This window comes from Pseudophryne corroboree, chromosome 6, assembly GCF_028390025.1.
Source record: "Pseudophryne corroboree isolate aPseCor3 chromosome 6, aPseCor3.hap2, whole genome shotgun sequence".
In the NCBI taxonomy this organism is placed as follows: domain Eukaryota; kingdom Metazoa; phylum Chordata; class Amphibia; order Anura; family Myobatrachidae; genus Pseudophryne; species Pseudophryne corroboree.
In genome coordinates, this window is record NC_086449.1 from 357,165,635 (window position 1) to 357,187,151 (window position 21,517).

The 21,517-nt window shown below is 47.6% G+C and overlaps 1 protein-coding gene across 2 annotated transcripts in view; it reads right to left on the minus strand.

Moving 5' to 3' along the window:
- Nucleotides 1–21,517, minus strand: part of CPT1B (carnitine palmitoyltransferase 1B) — a 75,992-nt gene that overhangs the window by 48,392 nt on the left and 6,083 nt on the right. For both annotated transcript variants that reach the window (XM_063926624.1, XM_063926625.1), the window contains exon 2: nucleotides 5,682–5,830. In XM_063926624.1, the coding sequence (XP_063782694.1) occupies nucleotides 5,682–5,822 (141 nt within the window). In that variant the 5' untranslated portion in view covers nucleotides 5,823–5,830. The remainder of the gene's footprint in view (nucleotides 1–5,681; nucleotides 5,831–21,517) is intronic.

Sequence of the window (21,517 nt, forward strand, 5' to 3'; positions counted from 1 at the left end):
GATAGGGCACCTAAAAATAACTTTGACTATGGGTGTGCACTGGCTTCTCCCTCTATGCCCCTCCTCCAGACCTCAGTTAGAGAACTGTGCCCAGAGGAGATGGACAATACAAGGCAGGATTTAGCAATCCAAGGGCAAGATTCATACCAGCCCACACCAATCATACCATGTAACCTGGAACATACATAACCAGATAACAGTATGAACAAACGACAGTAACGGCCCAAGACCGATGTCAACTGTAACATAACCCTTATGTAAGCAACAACTATATACAAGTCTTGCAGAGTTTCCGCACTGGGACGGGCGCCCAGCATCCTCTACAGACTAGGAGAAATAGATTTACCGGTAGGTTTAAAATCTTATTTTCTCTTACGTCCTAGAGGACTATGGGGTTTATACCAAAGCATCCAATCGGGCGGGAGAGTGCGTATGACTCTGCAGCACCGACTGAGCAAACGCTAGGTCCTCATCAGCCAGGGTATCAAACTTGTAGAATTTAGCAAAAGTGTTTGACCCCGACCAAGACGCCGCTCGGCAAAGTTGTAATGCCGAGAGGCGCCAAGAAGAGCCCACCTTCCTAGTGGAATGGGCCTTAACCGAATTTGGTACCGGCAATCCAGCCGTAGAGTGAGCCTGCTGAATCGTATTACAGATTCAGCGAGCATTAGTCTGCTTCGAAGCAGGAGCGCCAATCTTATTGGCCGCATACAGGACAAACAGAGCCTCTGTTTTCCTAATTCTAGCCGTCCTGGCTACATAAATTTTTAAGGCCCTGACTACGTCCAGGGATCTGGAATCCTCCAGGTCACTTGTAGCCACAGGCACCACAATAGGTTGATTCATATGGAACAAAGAAACCACTTTAGGCAAAAATTGCGGACGTGTCCTCAATTCAGCTCGATCCACATGAAAAATCAAGTAGGGGCTCTTGTGCGACAAAGCCGTCAATTCTGACACTCGCCTTGCTGACGCTAAGGCCAACAACATGACCACCTTCCAGGTAAGAAATTTCAACTCAACCTTGTTAAGCGTGATTTTAGGAACTGCAACACCACGTTCAGGTCCCATGGTGCCACTGGAGGCACAAAAGGGGGCTGGATGTGCAACACTCCCTTTACCAACGTCTGGACTTCTGGAAGAGAAGCCAATTCCTTCTGAAAGAAAATTGAGAGGGCCGAAATCTGTACCTTAACAGAGCCTAAATTCAGGTCCATATCCACTCCTGTCTGTAGGAAGTGGAGAAGACGACCCAGATGAAAATCTTCCGTAGGTGCATTCTTGGTCTCACACCAAGACACATACTTTCGCCAGATACGGTGATAATGTTTTATCGTCACCTCCTTCCTAGCCTTTATTAAAGTAGGGATGACCTCTTCCGGAATCCCCTTTTTCGCTAGGATTCGGCGTTCAACCGCCATGCCGTCAAACGTAACCGCGGTAAGTCTTGAAATACACAGGGCCCCTGCTGCAACAGAGAATAAAGAGCAAAAAAACGGCTGCGCTGTGTCTCAGGAGAAAAAATGAAATAAATAAACGGATGAGAGCAGTTATAAACAATATAGATTTATTAACCATAAAAAGAGTTAAAAAACGACTAGTTGTAGATAAACATTCAAGTAATCTATAGGCACACCTTGATGGTCTCTATAAAGAAGTCTCTCTTTCAACATGTAAGAACAATCTTTAATAAAAGTCCACAGTCACTGAATGATGGTAATGAAGATAATGGCTGATAGGCAATTACAGCCGTCCCAGAGATTTCAGTTAATCAGTCTCACCATGTTCAATAAAGGTGCTGTTTTTACCTCTCTGTGTGGGCTGGTATTGGAACCGAGCGTCCTCGGCCAAAGTCCTGCAATGCCCACAGACGCTGAGCAGCGGGAGGAGAGCAGAAGAGCAAAGCCGCCGGTATTGATGTCTAGCCGGGAGCGGCACATGGCACTTTGCGCTACACACCCATGCCGACGCAATTGTCGGTCTTAGCACAGCACCCGTATGAGAATAAATACACTTTAAGGTAGTTTCTTGCCTGCGATCTGCAGGGTCCTTAAGGGCCGCTGTGTCAGGAGACGGTAGCGCCACTTTCTTGGACAAGCGCGTCAGGGCCTTGTCCATAGTGGGGGGTGATTCCCATATCTCCCTGTCCTGCTTAGGGAAGGGGTATGCCATATAAATTCTTTTGTGAATCTGCGGTCTCTTATCCGGAGTCTCCCAAGCTTTTCCAAAGATTTCATTTAATTCATGAGATGTGGGAAAGTTAATAATCTGTTTCTTTTCCTTAAACATGTATACCCTTGTGTCGGGGACCAAGATTCATCCCCAATATGCAACACATCCCTTATTGCCACAATCATACACTGAATGGTTTTAGTCACCCTAGGGTGCAATATTACTTCGTCATAGTCGACACTGGAATCAGAATCCGTGTCGGTAATAGTGTCTTGTGTTAAAGGACGCTTTTGAGACCCCGACGGGCCCTGTGAGTCGGTCCAATCCGAGGACTGACCCCCTGATGTCCCCCCTAAGTCAGCCTTATCAAGCCTTTTATGTAAAGATGCCACACTTGCATTCAACATATGCCACATGTCCATCCAATCTGGAGTCGGCACAACCGACGGGGACACACCACTCATTTGCTCCACCTCCTCCTTGGAGATGCCTTCCGCCTCAGACATGTCGACACACACGTACCGACACCCCACACACAGGGATTAACCTATAAGGGGACAAAACCCCAACCAGGCCCTAAGGAGAGACAGAGAGAGAGTATGCCAGCACACACCAGCGCTTAAAAACACTGGAAAAAATATGTCCAGATAGCGCTTTTCTATATATAATAATAATATGCCAATTCCCACTCACTGCGTCGCTAATGTGCCCCCCTCCTCTTTTTTCCAGCCTGTGAAGTTCAGCAGGGGAGAGACCAGGGAGCCAGCGTTTTCCTCATGCAGCTTCTGTGGAGAAAATGGCGCTGGTTAGTGCTGAGGATCAAGCCCCGCCCACCCGACGTCGGGCTTCGGTCCCAGTGATTTTACAATAAAAATGGCGGGGGATCATAGATTTACTGCCTCCGCAGCCTAATCAAACTGTATTTGCCCAAATGTGAGGTTTATTGCTGCCCAGGGCGCCCTCCCCCTGCGCCTTGCACCCTTCAGTGCTGCTCTCTGTGTGTGTGACCGGGAGCAATGGCGCGCAGCTTACCGCTGCGCGCCTTACCTCATGAAGATCTGATGTCTTCTGCCGCCTAAGATGTCTTCTGCCTTCTCTATCCGGCTTCTATCTTCGGCATCTGTGAGGACGATGGCGGCGCGGCTCCGGGACGAACCCCAGGTGAGACCTGTGTTCTGACTCCCTCTGGAGCTAATGGTGTCCAGTAGCCTTAGAAGCAGTGCCCAACTTGACAAGCCAGCTCTGCTTCTCTCTCCTCGGTCCCACGATGCAGGGAGCCTGTTGCCAACAGGACTCCCTGAAAATAAAAAACCTAACAAAATTCTTCTTCAACAGAAAACTCTGGAGAGCTCTCTGCAGTGCACCCATTCTCCTCTGGGCACAAGATCTAACTAAGGTCTGGAGGAGGGGCACAGAGGGAGGAGCCAGTGCACACCCATAGTCAAAGTTCTTTTTAGGTGCCCTATCTCCTGCGGAGCCCGTCTATACCCCATAGTCCTTACGAAGTCCCCAGCATCCTCTAGGACGTAAGAGAAAATGATTCATAGGTGGACGCTATTGTTGCTGCATCTACGTCTTTGTATGCAGCAGCTGTGCAACAATATGTAAATTCTGCAGGACTCATCCTGCCGGATTCCCTGATCCACTGCTATGTGTGAAGACACAGCATCAGATCATCTGTGTGATCATTGGACATCTGAGTAACCTCAGGTTACTTAGGATGTCTGGGTAAATCACACTGCCTAGGCCAGTAAAGTTGTATCCAAGGATGTAACCACTGACTTCAGCTCACCCAGGAAACCCAGCCGGCATGCCCTCATTTTCTGGAACACTGCCTGTCGCTGCCCACAAATGCCAGCAGCATGTCATTCATGTTGCAGCTTTTAGGGCACTGTGAGAGTCATTGCAGACCCAAATCTGCACATGTGCGGCGCGGTTTCTGAACATGCCCAAATCTAATAACATTGCTGTTTAGTGTAAACATTAAAACAGTGCCCACCTCTGAATCAGCCCGATTGTAAGTTCTGTCCATTATGAAAAATATTATGTATACAGCATGTTATTTTACATGGTTATACAGCGCTCAGGAATTTATTGATATTAAAACCAAGGTTGCCGACTTTTCTGGCTGGCTGGCAGGTAGGTAGTTAAGTAAGGGGGGTGTCTGTATTGGATTCGTGACGCATCATAGGGGCAGGGAAAGGCACAAGAGGTGGTACAGAGCATGGTGGCTGTTATTGCTTCATAGTGGCCACACCCCACGCTATATAATGCCGAGATTACCAGCATTGTACAGGGAAGGGCATGGCTACAATGATGGGATTCATCGCGAATCACATCATTGGCTGCTAGCACCGCTCACTTTAGTTGGTAAATGGGCAGTGAACTAGCGGCAGCAGCCGGCTCCTGGAGTCTTGCCCACTTTTCCAGGATGCTGAGAACGTCAGCAGGATTTTTGGAAGCCTCCCAGCTGTGACAAGATTTCCAGCATTGTACAGAGGGGGCGTGGCTATGATGACATGATTCACTGCAAATTGCGCCATCAGCCACTGGGACCGCCCACTTTACTTGGTAAGTGGGTGGTTAACTAGTGGCAGACTCTGGGGTCTAGCCCACTTTACTGGAAGGCCGGGAACACCACCCATTTTTCGGGAGCCTCACAGCCATTCCCGAGAAAAAGGAAAGTATGTATTAAACAAATAATAATCATAGCAGAATTAATGACATGGAAACAAAGGCAGTAGGGGAATGCTACACAGCTACTCTGCTTCCCTTCATGAGTATCCAGTCTTTATTATTTTTGGCTTGTTTGTGTTACTACATTTAAAATAGTAATTAATAATCCAGATCATATCACTTTTTATGCAATAGAACATCAGTAGTGGATTGGGAATTCTTTGCAGTATACTTAAATCAAGATGGAGTGAGGGACTTACAGTAGCTGAAATTGTAAAGAATAATAATTTCTGCCACTTTCAAAAGAGGTTTTAATTTAAAAGACATTTGCTCTAGAAACAAGCTTAGTAATATGCTGCAACTTCAGGAAGGTAATCTTGAACAGATCCTGCATCACTTGAATCTCTTCATACATACAAAGTCTATTTTTAGGTGGGGATTGGGAACACAGTGATGTGAATCACTGTGCCCATATCACAGCATTGAGAAATGCAGCACATACAGCATGTCCAAGTCCATTCATCATCTGGTACAATATATATTCCCCCAGCATTTTGTGTGTGGTTTATAATATACATAATTAGTAGTAGGATGGGGGGCTTACTGTGCCCTGCACCCATTTACCCTTTATCAACTATAACTGAAAGTATTTTAGTATATTGTTGCAGATAACTTCATATTATTAGCAGCTTATTCTTAGACCATTAGATGCTGTGTATATTGATCTGGTTTCAGGTACAGTACATGGCTACCATAATTTTTAAGTTTACTGTCATTGCAAAGACCACAAGCCTGTGCGGAACACCTCTTACATCATACAGTGTCTCATTCACCTTAAGTGTGATGAAGCGTTTTCTACAGGCGATCAGGCCAGACAGGTAGAGATGTCGCAGAACATCGCGTCCCAACTGTAGATCTACTCCATCAGGGGTTACGGTAAACTGGAAGGCTACTGCCTGGTGAGCTTCTGCCATCTTGAGAACTTTAGAGACAGGGAGTGCAGGTGGTTAGGAAAGCATAATGCACAGGGTAAATACACACAAATATCTGTTTTATAATCCCATCATACACCCCAGTCCAAGCCTTATGACTGCTCTGGTGGGCTGCAAGGGTTAAAGTCTTGTCTTCTCCATCACACACCTAACTCCAGGGCTACATGGGAAAATAGAGTCTCCGACTCCCAGTCAGATAATACTGTAACAGTGTGTTGCTGCCACATAATACATTCAATCCAGGAATGCATTCAAGCTATCCTGGAAAGGAAAATGGTTTACACCAGTTAAGCCTGCAGATACAGAGAAGATATTCAGGTTAATAAAGATATCGTCCTGTAATTTGCCAATTTGTTTTAGCATACAAAAGACATAGGGGGTCATTCAGAGTTGATCGCTCGCTAGCAGTTTTTAGCAGCCGTGCAAACGCTATGCCGCCGCCCACTGGGAGTGTATTTTAGCTTAGCAGAAGTGCGAACGGTTGTATCGCAGAGCGCCTGCAAAAAATTTTTGTGTAGTTTCAGGGTAGCTCAAAACCTACTCAGCGCTTGCGATCACTTCAGACTGTTCAGGTTCGGATTTGACGTCACACACCCACCCAGCGTTCGCCCAGCCACACCTGCGTTTTCCCTGGCACGCCTGCGTTTTTCCGAACACTCCCTGAAAACTGTCAGTTGCCACCCAGAAAAACCCACTTCATGTCAATCACTGAATTCGACTGAAATGCATCGCTAGACCCTGTGCAAAACTGTATCATTCGTTGTGCCCATACGTCGCGCGTGCGCATTGCGCCGCATGTGCAGAACTGCAGTTTTTTAGCCTGATTGCTGCGCTGCGAACAAATGCAGCCAGCGTTCAACTCGGAATGACCCCCATTATCACTACTATGTTGATACAGCAGGAGTCATGGGTCGCAAAAGCCATCCGCTGTAGCTCTGACCAAGAGTCCAGGAAATCTTTGTCATTATTCTCCCCCTCAATGGCAGCAACACCTCTCCATTTTGGTAAAAGGAGGTCGTTGCCGCCCCATCCATCCACCAAATGGCAGTAGATTGTCAATCACTAACAGTCTACTGCTGATCTGTGTCCAACATCACAAACCAGTACTACACATGCACAGTACGGGTCTGGCTCTGGAACATGCTCAAAGTACCTAACATCAGTACTTTGCAATATGCGTCGCACAGGGCCGGCTCTAGGCACGTTCGACTAGAGCGGCCGCGTGGGGCGCCACCCTTAATGGGCGCCGCGCGCTGGCGCCGCCATAGTCTTACCTGGAGCCGGCCCTGTACACTGCAGGCAGCTCTCCCCGCCGTCCCCGGCCTTTCAAAACTGTGCGCTGCGCTGCGCGGCGCCGGCGTCTGACGTCAGACGCCGCGCAGCGCGCACCAAGCGGCCGGGAACAGTCGGTGGCCCTCAGGCTCAACAGCAGCACGTCCCCTCCCAGCGTCGCCGCAGGTATGTTGGGATCGTCGGGGCCGGGCACTGGCACTGTGTGTGGGGGCACTGGCACTGTGTGGGGGCACTGGCACTGTGGGGGCATTGGCACTGTGTGGGGGCATATCTGCACTGTGGGGGCACTGGCACTGTGTGGGGGCATATCTGCACTGTGGGGGCACTGGCACAGTGTGGGGGCATATCTGTCGCTGTGGGGTCATATCTGCACTGTGGGGGCATTTATGAATCTTGCACTGTGGGGGCATTGGCACTATGTGGGGGCATTGGCACTGTGTGGGGGCATATCTGCACTGTGGGGGCACTGGCACTGTGTGGGGGCATATCTGCACTGTGGGGGCACTGGCACAGTGTGGGGGCATATCTGTCGCTGTGGGGTCATATCTGCACTGTGGGGGCATTTATGAATCTTGCACTGTGGGGGCATTTATGTATCTGGCACTGTGGGGGCATTTATCTGGCACTGTGGGGGGCATTCATTTATCTGGCACTGCGGGGGGGGGGGCATTTATCTGTGCACTGTGAGGGGGCATTAATGTATCTGGCACTGTGTGGGCATTTCTGGCACTGTGGGGGCATATCTGCGCTGTGGGGGCATTTATGTATCTGCACTGTGGGGGCACTTATTTATCTGGCACTGTGGGGGGCATTTATTTATCTGGCACTGTGGGGGCATATCTGGCACTGGGGCATATCTGGCACTGTGGGGGCATATCTGGCACTGTGGGGGCATATCTGGCACTGGGGGCATTAATGTATCTGACACTGTGGGGGGCAATAATGCATCTGGCACTGGGGGCATTTATGCATCTGGCAATGTGTGGGCATTTATGTATCTGGCACTGGGGGCATTTATGTATCTGGCCCTGTGGGGGCATATCTGGCACTGTGGGGGCAATTTTATATATGGCACTGTGGGGACATATCTGGCACTGTGTGGGCATTTTTATATCTGGCACTGTGTGGGCACTTATGTATCTGGCACTCTGTGGCCATTTATGTAGCTGGCACTGCTGGGGGGGGCATGTCGCGTGTAGCTGGCACTGCTGGGGAGCATGTCGCGTGTAGCTGGCACTGCTGGGGGGCATGTCGCGTGTAGCTGGCACTGCTGGGGGGCATGTCGCGTGTAGCTGGCACTGCTGGGGGGCATGTCGCGTGTAGCTGGCACTGCTGGGGGGCATGTCGCGTGTAGCTGGCACTGCTGGGGGGCATGTCGCGTGTAGCTGGCACTGCTGGGGGGCTTGTCGCGTGTAGCTGGCACTGCTGGGGGGCTTGTCGCGTGTAGCTGGCACTGCTGGGGGGCATGTCGCGTGTAGCTGGCACTGCTGGGGGGCATGTCGCGTGTAGCTGGCACTGCTGGGGGGCTTGTCGCGTGTAGCTGGCACTGCTGGGGGGCATGTCGCGTGTAGCTGGCACTGCTGGGGGGCGTGTCATGTAGTGTTCCCGCTAGGCGTCTGTGGCTAGGCAATGTGTCTCAGTGCTGTGCCTGGCGCAAAGTGTATAGGAGGTTCTACCTGGTGCAGTGTGTATTAGCTGCACTACTGTGTGGTGTAATGCAAATTGCCACTATTATGTGGCCACGTACCTTCCCCACGAAGTAACTCCCCTTAATTTTTGCTGTCCATTCTTTGACATATAGGTATGGGAACAACAAGCAGTATGTACATCATTTTGCCCTCCTAACTTAAAAATGTGCCCTCCCTGTGATCAGCACCATGCCCTAAAAAGTGAACACTATCATGTGTAGCTGGCACTGCTGCGGGGCATGTCATGTGTAGCTGGCACTGCTGCGGGGCATGTCATGTGTAGCTGGCACTGCTGCGGGGCATGTCGTGTATCTGGCACTATACTGGAGACATTGTGTGTAAGGAACACTACTGTGGCTATGTGTAAGGCTGCTAATTGTGTGAAAATATGTTTATAGTTTGATGATATGAAGTTATGAGGCCACGCCCACTTTTCCAGAGGCCACACCCACTTTTCCAGGGGCGCGCGCATGGGGGGGGGGGGGGGGGGCGCTTTTACATTTTCTCGCTCAGGGTGCTAGTAGGCCTGGAGCCGGCCCTGGCGTCGCACATCCGTCAGGACCTTATTCTGGCCCATGGTGTTTGGACTTCTTGTCTAAGATGGAGACTTCATTATCATTAGGGTGTGGGTGTGCCCTTGTCTGGATGCATCAGGGTGTGGGTGTGCCCCAGTCTGGATGCATCAGGGTGTGGGTGTGCACCTGTCTGGAGGCGTCACATTTCACAAGTAATTTATTTGCAAACATACAAAACATAACTAGTTCTAACAGTAACTTTGCTACCCTACTGCTGCTTTAACTATTTGGAGAAAAAATCTGAATAGGAGGCTCTGGACTTATTGGGCCCATGTTCCTCAAAGTAAACAGTCACAATCCACTTCTGAGTCAGTAAATTGGCAAGAGCTGCACAAAAAATTTACAGTGGAAATAGACATTATGGTAAGAACTTACCGTTGATAACGTAATTTCTCTTATGTCCACAGGTATCCACAGGATAACATTGGGATATGCCGGAGCGACAGCGGAAATGGCACCAATACGGTCACGAGCTTTCTGTCCTCCCAGGATGCATTGGGGCTTCACCATATAATCCCGCCCACTGACTCAGTCAAATCAGTTCTTTCCACAGCGATTAGGCAGGAGCATCAGGTAGAAACCTATTTAGGCGATAAGAACACACATGCACACCCTTCCATACAAGAGGGAAGAGGTTTAGTGATTGTCAAGATCCTCAAATCAGGTGCGTCAGGGTGGGACCCCTGTGAATACCTGTGGACATAAGAGAAATTACGTTATCAACGGTAAGTTCTTTCCATAACGTATATTTCTCTGGCTGGGTCCACAGGTTATCCACAGGATAACATTGGGATTCCCAAAGCCAGTTTTAGTGGTGGGGACGCTCCTGATTACACAGGAGGACCTTTCGCCCGAAGTCTGCATCATGAGAGGCAAAAGTATCCAAGGCATAATGTCTAATGAATGTGTTTATGGAAGACCATGTGGCTGCCTTACAAATCTGTTCTGCTGAAGCACCCTGTTGTGCTGCCCATGAAGGACCTACCTTACGTGTAGAGTGAGCAGAGACATTAGCCGGAGTATGGAGATCTGCATGAGAATAAGCTTCTGATATTACCATTCGGAGCCATCTTGCCAGCGTCTGTTTACTAGCAGGCCATCCTCTTCTTTGAAATCCGTAGAGGATGAAGAAAGAATCAGTTTTTCTGATGGCACTAGTACGATCTATGTAGATTCTTAATGCTCGGACTACGTCCAGCGACGCTTCTCCCGCAGAAAGTCCCGATACCTGAAAATCTGGGACTACAATCTCTTCATTAAGGTGGAACTTTGACACCACCTTCGGAAGATAACCAGATCTAGTTCTGAGAACTGCTCTGTCTGGAAAAAAAACTTAGGAAAGGAGACTTACACGATAACGCTCCTAAATCTGACACTCTTCTGGCTGACACCATTGCCAGCAGAAAAAGTACTTTAGCCGTTAACCATTTAAGATCTGCTCTCTTAAGTGGTTCAAGCGGAGGTCCCCGGAGGAATTTAAGAACTAGATTCAAATCCCAGGGAGCTGCAGGAGGAACAAATGGAGGTTGAATATGTACAACTCCCTGAAAGAAAGTATGTACATCCTGTAAATCAGCAATCTTTTGCTGAAACCATACAGTTAACGCTGATACTTGAACTCTCAAGGAAGCTACTTTCAAATCTTTATCCAATCCTGCTTGAAGGAAATCCAAAATCCTGGATACTTTAAAAGATCTTGGATTCAAACTTTTTTCAGTACACCAATGAACATAGGCTTGCCATATTCTATGATAAACATGAGCTGAAGAAGGCTTTCTTGCTCTAAGCATAGTTTGGATTACTTGTTTTGAAAATCCTCTAGCTTCTAAGATATAGGTTTCAACAGCCACGCCGTCAAAGACAGACGATCCAGATGACTGTGACAACAAGGACCCTGCATTACCAGATCTGGACGTTGAGGGAGCAGTATCGGTGCTTCCACGGACATTCTCAGTAGATCTGTGTACTAATGCCTTCTTGGCCAAGCTGGAGCTATTAGAATTATTGCTCCCTTTGCTTGCTTTATTTTTCTCACTACTCTGGGTAACAGAGATATTGGAGGGAACAGATACGCCGGATGAAATTTCCATTCTACTGACCGCTCCAGGATCCTTTGTTCTCGATCCGTACTTCGGAACTTTGTTGTTTAGACGAGACGCCATGAGGTCTATCTCTGGTAGACCCCATCTGTTCACTATTGTCTGAAACACTTCTGGGTGTAAGGCCCATTCGGTTTCCCGAATGGTGTGCCGACTGAGAAAATCCGCTTCCCAGTTCAGTACACCTGGGACAAAACCTGCTGACAATGCTGGGAGATGGAGTTCTGCCCATCTTAGAATGGGAGTTACTTCCTCCATCAATCTTTTGCTGTGAGTTCCTCCTTGATGATTGAGGTACGCTACTGCTGTCGCATTGTCTGAGCGAATCTGGACCGGTCTTCCTTGCAGACTGTCCTTTGCCTGAACTAGAGCCATATAAATGGCCCTTATTTCCAACAGATTTATTGGCAGGCGACTTTCTCTTACGGTCCATCTTCCCTGGAACCAAAGGCTTCCGAGTACCGCACCCCAGCCTTGCAGACTGGCATCTGTTGTCAGGACTTACCATTCTTTTATCCAAAAGGGTCTCCCCTTGTTTAAATGGTCTGTCTGTAGCCACCACGCTAGAGACCTTTTTAAGTTTACTGGAAACTTTATCATCTGCTTTTTAATCGTCTGATGATTTCCAATCCATTTGGTCAGAATAAGGTGCTGTAATGGTCTGGAGTGGAATTGCGCATATTCCACCATGTCGAAGGTTGATACCATCAGACCCAACAATCGCATTGCTGCATGGACTGACATTGTCTGGGTGTGCAACACTTCCTGAGCCATGACCTGCACCTTGACTATCTTTTTCTCTGGTAAGAAAACTTTCTGTAGACCTGAATCCAATATGGCCCCCAAATGAAACATCCGCTGTGACGGATTCAGAGACGACTTTTCCCAATTTATGAGTCACCCGTGTCACTGTAAACAAACTATTGTCTGTTGAAGATGGCTCAAAAGTAACTCCTGCGAATGTGCTAGGATTAACAGGTCGTCGAGGTATGGGAATATTCTTATCCCCTGCTTGCGGCGATAAGATGCCATAACCACCATAATCTTGGTAAACACCCTGGGTGCTGTTGCTAGCCCAAAGGGCAAGGCTTGGAACTGAAAATGTTCCTGAAGGATGGCAAACCTGAGGTAGCACTGATGAGACCGTGCTATAGGCACATGTAGGTAAGCATCCTGTACATCCAGAGATACCATGTAATCTCCCGGTTCCATAGCCAACATTATGGAGCGTAATGTCTCCATGTGGAACCTTGGGATCCAAATGTATTTGTTTAACATTTTTAGATTGAGAATTGGTCGAAATGATCCATTTGGCTTCTGGATCAGAAATAGAGTGGAGTAAAACCCCTGTTCCCTTTGTGATGGAGGTACTGGGACAATCACACCTGACTGCAGTAATTTTTGGACTGCTTCTTGCAGGGCATTGGCCTTCGACTCTATACAAGACGGGCTGGTGCAAAAAAAAATCTTTGAGGAGGCTGCCTCCTGAATGGGAACCCATACCCCTGAGATACCACCTTCTGCACCCAAGCATCTGTTGTCGACTGTCTGTTGCCATGTGTGCGCAAAATGAAGGAGTCGGCCCCAAAACCCTGGAATCCACCAGGCGGAGGCCCGTCTCTTCAGGCTGATGGTTTCTGTTCAGGCTTGGAAGCTGGCTTTCTACTAGCCCATTGCTTCCTACCCCTGGCCAATCTATTGGACTGGGGTTGCTTAGACTCCTCTTTAGCTTTTGCTTTGCTTTGCCATCGAAATGGGCGAAACTTTGAACCCTTAGACATAGGGTTATAACTAGCCGGAAATCTGACCTTCTTTGATTCAGCCTCCGATTATAGAATATTGGACATTTGTTTTTCAAACAATATATTACCAATGAAAGGCAATGCTTCCAATTATTTCTTGGATTGTGCATCTACTTTCCAGGTACGTAGCCAAACTGCTCTACGAGCGGCTATTGTCAAGGCTGAAGCTTTAGAAGCAACTGTACCCATATCAATTCCTGCTTCTTCCAAGTATTGGGCAGATTGTCTTAAACGGCTTAAATTACACTCTTGCTCCCTATTAGGAGAAGAGAGGCCATTCTCTAGTTCCTCTATCCATTCGCCCATTTGCCTTTGCTATCCAGGCCGAAGCCATAGCAGGTCTTACCACTGCTCCTACGAGAGAAAATATATTTTTCAAGAAGCTATCTACCCTTCTGTCTGTGACATCATTTAGTGAGGTAGATGACAGTGGTAAAGCAGATTTATGCACAAGTCGCAGTACATGGTCATCTACTTTTGGAGGAACTTCTCTTTTCGAACAATCCGCAGCTGGAAATGGATAATAAGAATCCCATCTTTTCGGAACCTTATACTTTTTACTGGGCGTCGCCCAAGATTCTTCCATCATTTCCGTCAGCTCATCTGACGCTGGGAATTCAGTTTTAACTTACTTTGTTCGTTTAAACACAGGTGCTTTAGACTTTGACACTGTTTTGGCTGGCTCTTCCAAAGAGAGAACAGCCTTCACAGTGTCAATAAGTTCAGCTACATCCTCTGAACTAAAACTCTGCGACTGATCATCATATGGAGTATTTGAATATACTATATCATCATCTGTTGTATCATCTTGTGTAGTCTGCCACATAGACGCATCTGTCTTAGTCTTACCTGTCCCTTGGTTACTTGTAGAGGCTACTGGAACCAAGCCATAGGAAGGGAGCTGCATGTATGGGTTAATAGTGTAACCTAACCCCTGGGGTGGTGCTGCCGGAGTTAACCTGTCCGCTATTGAAGACAAAGTCTTTACGAGCATATTCCATGGTGGCTCTACTGGTTGTTGAACCAAATCCTGTTTTTTACTTTGCTGAAAAGCAAAACAGTTCGCACACAACCCCTCATAAGTGACCAACTGGTTCATACCAATTAACCCTGTTTTACAAGATAAGCATGTTAGGGATGTAGGAGTGCCTGATAAACTTTCCTCGTCACTTTTGCCGCTCACAGACATGGTAATAATCTGTTAATGACTACACAATTTGTGACTGAAAATCACCTATATATGGATATATAGAAGTGAAATCAATCTAACCACAACCGTGCACCTGAATTGAAGGTCAGAACAGTACTGACGACATAAAAAAGTCAGCACACATACTAGCAGTCAGTCACATGTTAAGGCATTAAACATTGTCATATGAGAATACAACCCCCATAACAACTTACAAGTAAGTAGGAAAATTGTACTTCTGTTTTTAACTGTTTTTTTCAAGCATAACATGCAGAAACAACAGTAATATACAGATCTCATATGCAATATGTACTAAAATTAACAATTCATACTAACAAGTAGAGAGAATTTTTAGTACTGTATACCCTTCCTCCATAGAGCGGGATACAGGGAGACTGACCACACTTCCATATCCAAACAAATACACTCGCAAGACGCTGAGTGGATTCAGACGCTACTGGCGTACACTGCTGTTCGGATAACTGATGCAAGACACGGACGCTCACTGACGGACACAGACGCTCAGTGACTTCCACGTGTATGCAGACGCTAAGGCCTGTGACTCGGTCTAGGCGGATCTCTAGTGTACACAACCGCAGCATCTAAGCTGCGAACGAGTACCCTTGTGGTAGCGTCTGAGACGGAAGTGAGGTCATTCAGTTCATGGACGGGAGACGCGCGGAAACTGGTCATGAACTCGGAGGGGCGGCCAGGAGAGCGACTGAATCCCCCTGTTGACTTAAACTCTAAGGATCGCGGCCTCTACCTAGTCCTGGCGCCTATGATGCCTAGAGCGTAGCGCTGTCGCACCAGAGAGTGTTCGGCGCATCAACACACTGTTTGTAGTCTCCACCAAAAGCAGTGTAGCTGTGTCCGGACCCCTCTAGTAAGAGGAAATCCATAGATTTACCTTCTCCCCATGCTCCGGCCACAGCCTGGTTACGTCTGCTGGACCTGCTAGAACATCCGTCACAGACGCCCGTCGAGACAGCACTGTACCGCGAAGGTAAGCGTTGTTGCGACCCAGTGGGGAGTTGTTGGAGCGACTCTTTCTAGTATACGTTTAAGACGCTCTTAAGAAAAGTCACTCGAAAAAACATAGTAAGACTATAAAAATAACATAATAAAAGCTTCAGGCTGCTTTATTTAACAGCAGCCCTGTGACCATGGTCCGGCTCCTGCCGCACCAAACAAAAAACTGATTTGACTGAGTCAGTGGGCGGGATTATATGGTGAAGCCCCGATGCATCCTGGGAGGCCAGAAAGCTCGTGACCGTATTGGTGCCATTTCCGCTGTCGCTCCAGCATATCCCAATGTTATCCTGTGGATAACCTGTGGACCCAGCCAGAGAAAGAAGAAGGTAGGGGAGGACATGCAAGGACAATACAGAGGACTGATGCACAAGAAACATTACAGCCTCGCAATCCAGGGTCTGATCACCCAATATCAGGTGAATGGGCCAGATGATTGTATAGGCGTGAATGTAGGTCTGTTGCAGGAGCATTAGCCGATAAAAGGCTTAAACCACTCCTGCAATGGTCAGGATCGGGAGGTCGCATCTCATGCGCTGTTTAATATTTGTCGGACCCACCTCCCGACCACAACAGAAGCCTGTACACACTGAGCTATTTATAGAACAGTGTGTACGGGCCTTGCAGGCAGCCCATAAGGGGTCAAGCTGGGTACACAGTACTTGGCTGATCTGGAATGTTTATCCAGCTTTACCAAGTCTGGCCATCAGATTACCTCTGCCGGGCCCAGGAAACCTGCATCCAATGACGCAGACCCTGGGCTCGGCACACCCACAAACCAAGGATGACACCCCCCACTTTGTATAACGGCCTCAGTCACCGCTCCCTAAATGATATAGCATGTCAATCATGCTGCAGCTAAGCAGGGACTGCAGGCGATCAAGCAGACCCGTCCTGCACATGCGTAGACCTCAAACCATTACATTTTTACGTAAACCATCGGGTTGCGTACGAATCCGTATCAGGTCCATTGTGAAGATTTATTACACAATAGAAAGAAAAAAGAACATACATTTAATAAACAAAACTGTGAACTATAAACGTATGTTTGGGCCACGTAGGGTAAATTATATGGAAAATAAAAGAAACAAGAATTACTACACTAAATGAAAAAAAAAAAAAAGATGATCATCATTAAATCTCGTCGTTACAGACATTTTATGGGAAGAACAACATTACATGTTTGTGGATAGGAAACTATGTAGTAAAATATAAAAAGGCAATCTCAAGACAAAATAAAAACTTTTGTATGGAGTGGGCAAACGTAGCTGTGGTTCCCCTATCTGAAAGTCCACATCTGAAGTCAATATACTAGTCCCTTTCTTTGTATTCTTCTACCGGGGATGGCCGGTACCACGATTTCCTCATTAAGGTGGAAACAGGACACTACCTTGAGAAGGTAACCAGGTCGATTTTGGAGAACAGCCCTGTCCTGATGAAAAGTCATAAAGTGAGAGCGACAGGAGAGCACCCCCAAATCTGACACCCGACAGGCAGATGCAATAGCCAGAAGGATTTCAGGGGTTCAAATGGAGACTCCTGAAGCGCTTCGAGAACCACTGACAAAACCCACAGAGCCACTGGAGGTACAAAAGGAGATTGAATACAGAGGATACCCTGAAGAAAGGTGCAAACATCCGGCAGTGGAGCGATTCTGCGCTGAAACTATATGGAAGGAGCAGAGACGTGCACTTTCCGGGGGGCCAGACGGGGTTCGAGGTCCAAACCAGCTTGTAGAAAGGCATGGATCCGGTAAAGGCTAAAAACCAGAGGGTCATAGTGTCGGGCAGCGCACCACTGGAAGTAGGTATGCCAGAGCCAGTTATAGATACAGCCGGAGCCCGCTTCCGTGCTTTGAGCATTGTCTGAACCACAGAGCGAGAGAAACCTTTGGACCTTAGGAGGGATGACTCAAGAGCCACACCGTCAAAGACGGATGGGCTAGGTTTGGGTGTAGACAGGGACCTTGAGACAACAGGTCCAGTCATAGCAGAAGTGGAACGGTAATGTATATGGAAAGACTGTGGAGATCCAAGAACCAATGGCGTCTGGGCCAGGCCGGGGCTACCAACAGGATGGCGCCTCCTTCTTGCTTGAACTTCTAAAGAACCCGCAGAAGAAGGGAGACTGGAGGGAAGATGTATGGGAAATGGAATGTCCATCTCACCGCCAAGGCATCCATGTAGGTTGCTTTCGGATCTCTTATCATGGACCCATACACGAGTACTTTGTGGTTGCGTCGTAACCCCCCATGAGATCCACGTCTGCTAGGCCCTATTTGTCCACCAGAAACTTGAAGACTTCTGGGTGTAGAGACCACTCTCCAGAGTGCACGTCGTGATGACTGAGGAAGCCCTCTTCCCAGTTGAACACCGCCAAGATGGCTGGGAGATGGCATTTGCCCCATCAGAAAATGTGAGACATTGAACCTCCAGAGAGAGTACCACTGTCTGGGGCCTGATCAGATGTAGGTGTCTGTTCCAACTGGACAGGATCAGGTACTGCAGGTGCCTGGAGTGGAACTGGGCATACTGCACCATGTCAAAGGTGGAGAATATGTATCCCAGGACTTGCATAGGTGAATGGATGGACACTCGCAACTGTGTAGCAACTTGCGTACTCATTGCTGTAATGCAGAAATCTTGTCTGAAGGTAGGAAAAGCTTCTGGATTTAAGACAGCAGGATGGCTCCCAGATGCTGTGAGGGCGCGAGGGATGACTTTTTTACAGTTGATTAGCCAGACGTGTTTTTGCAAGAAGGTAATAGTCATCTGGAGATGGTGGTGCGGGATCTCCAGGAGTGCGCGAGAAGAAGCAGGTCATCCAGATAAAGGAGAATTCTAACTCCCTGATGATGCAGCTGTGCCGACATAAAGGCCATAATTTTGGTAAAGACCCTGGGAGCAGTAGAAAGACCAAAGAGCAGTGCCCAGAATTGGTAATGTTGTTGAAGGATAGCAAACCGCAGGAATTGCTGATGATGAGAGGGTGCTATCGGGACATGCAGATAAGTATCCTGAATGTCCAGGGACTCCATAAAGTCCCCATGTTTCATAGCGAGGACAATAGATCGGAGGGTTTAACCTGGGTACCCTTACAAACTTTTTGAGAAATTTGAGAATGAAAATAGGTCGAAGAGACACATTGGGTTTCTGAATCAGGAACAGGGTGGAGTAGGAACCGGTCCCGCGTTGTGACCAAGGGACTGGCACTATCACTCCTGATTGCAGGAGGGACTGAATGACCTTCTGGAGGGTCAGAGCCTTGCTTGGATCCGATGGGGGAACTGTGCAAAAGAACTGTTAAGGAGGTTGTCTCCTGAATGAGACAGCGTACCTGTGAGAGTCCACTTCTTGCACCCAGGCGTCTGTGGTTGGATGTCTTGCAGCCCAGGCCTGCATGGGTCTGTGTTTGGTGGAAGTCGTTTGTCTAGGGAAGGACTAACCTTTAGTTTTACCTTGTGGATGAAAAAGGATGGAGAGGTGAACTTTCGAGCCCATGGAGTAGAGGCCGTGGGCAGGAAAGCAGCTACCAGTGTAGCAACAATTTTGTCCAACTCTGCAACAAACAGGATATCCCCAGTATAAGGAAGCAGTTCCAAGGCCTTCTTAGAATCCATATCAACTTTTCACGAACAGAGGATGCGGCGGGCGACCACCGAGGTAGCAGACGCCCTGGAAGCCAGGAGACCAGCATCCAAAACCGCTTCCCCTAGGTAAGAGGCAGCCTCTCTGATATGAGAGAGGTGAGACAGATGCTCCCGTGAAACGTCTGAGCTTTTTCCCAGCTCTCAATGGCCTTGGCCACCCAGGCAGCACAATGGTAGGTCTAGTGATAGCACCTGTAAGGGAATAGAGAGAATTGAGACAGGCTTCAATCCTCCTATCTGTGGTCCCCTTTAGGGAAGAAGTTGAAGGGATAGGTAAAGTAGAGTATATAACCAAGTGGGCAACATGAGAATACACCGCTGGGGGAGTCTACCACTTAGTACAATCACCTGCTGGAACATGGTAGAATGAAGCTAGTCGCTTAGGGAGCAGAAACTTTTTACCAGGAGCATTACAAGCTTCATGCAGGAGCTCCGAAAGATGTGCAGACTGAGGAAATTCATCTTTAACTACATTTTGGCACTTAAATAGCTGAGACTTCTTTGACCCAGGAGCAGGCTCCTCTTCTATTTGAAGGATAGATTTGACAGCTCTTACAAGTGCAGCGACATCTAAGGTAGACTGACGCTCCTTCCCCCCTAAGGGGGACTCAGTGAGAGAGACAACAACCTCTTCTGCTTAACAAGTTGATGCCTCAGATTGAGAGGAGGGCCAGGACGCCTAGTGGCCTTAGTGGGTAAGGACCTCACGCCCTGTAACATCTGTTGAAAAGCAGTGGAGGTATTTGCCAGGTTCTGTATGGCAGTAGAGAGCACGTCCACCTTTGACCGAGTAACTGTGAGAAGGAAGCCCAGGGGGGAAGAAGACTTGCATGAGACCAACAGAGGTGCATCAGCCTCCTTACGACCCTAGCCTTTGCTAGACATATCTGAAAGAGTAGTATAGCACACAATATGGCACTCAGCAACGTGCAACAAATAACTGTACTGTGACCACTTTCACAAGCCCTGATAGCTGTGAAGTAGTTAGAACCCCTAAAACACCTATTTCTGTAGGGTAAAAGGGAGGACAAAAAGGATAAGGTACTGTACAGTATATGCTGATAGTAGAAGAAAAACAGACAGCAGAGCTAGCACAAGTCGCAGACAATGCAGAATACTATATAATATACTGCAATGGGCACTAAATTAACTACACAGCCGCAGTGGCTGGTAGGATATAGCACTGTATAACCTGGCTCCGTGGAGAGGTATATAGGGAGACTGGACCCAGCGTTCACGGAGACCTTTATCTGCAAGCTGAAAATGGCTGCTGTGGGTCTCTGAAGGATGGAGGAGCAGCTCAGCGCCAGTGGAATGGCAACCTAAGCTGGGTGAGGGGCCGCAGGCAGAGGGCTGACCTCCTCTATGCTGGCGTTACCCACCAATACTCAGGCTTTTAACAATTGTAGCCTGCGCCAGTAAATAGCCCTGGTGGTCTAGTGGAGTCCTGGACGAACGGAACCATCTTGGAGATGGGGGGAAAAATCAGGGAGGGGAGAATGTCATCTTCTGCACCAGTGAATGCTATTTATAAATTAGAAAATCCCCATTTGCTTGTACGGATGTCAGTGGTCAAGTTATGCAGGCGGGGGTGCTACCTAAAACAACTTGTGTATTAGACTAATAAAAAGGAAAATAAAAAAGAAAAGGATTTGTCTTTTTTGCTGGTGCACAAGAGATTTAAAATATAACCTTTATTCCATATTGTTTAAAATTGTCTGGTTTGTGAAATAAGACATACATACATACATGTAATGGTGTGAAATAAAGTGAAATTTAAAATACGTGCCTTACTGTCTTCTTGTTTAACATGTATTCAATCTGTATATAGAATATATCTTAGTAATGTATTCCTATGTTAAACATAGGAATACACTACTAAGATATATTCCATATACAGAAGGAAGGACTGCTAACAAGAAGCAGGAAACCACCTTACCTTCCCTCCGTTGCTGGCTTACAGTCCCGGGGTCCTCCGTTGGAGCTGTGCTAGCTACGCTCCCCGTCTCCCTGCCGGAAGTACCTGGCCTGGGGACGGACTTTCGGGGACGGCGGGGAGAGATAGAGCAGCAGCGCTGCTTATATATATATATATATATATATATATATTGTGCAAAGGCTTTAGGGAAGTGTGGGAAAAAAATGCTGCAAAGTAATAAAGTTTTCAAAAATAGAAGTGTTATTAGTTAATTTTATAACTTAACAAAATACAAAGTGAATGAACAGAAGACAAATCTAAATCAAATCAACATTTGGTGTGGCCACCCTTTGCCTTCAAAACAGCATCAATTCTTCTACGTACAGTTGCACCGTGCGCACAGTTTTTGAAGGAACTCGGCAGGGAAGTTCC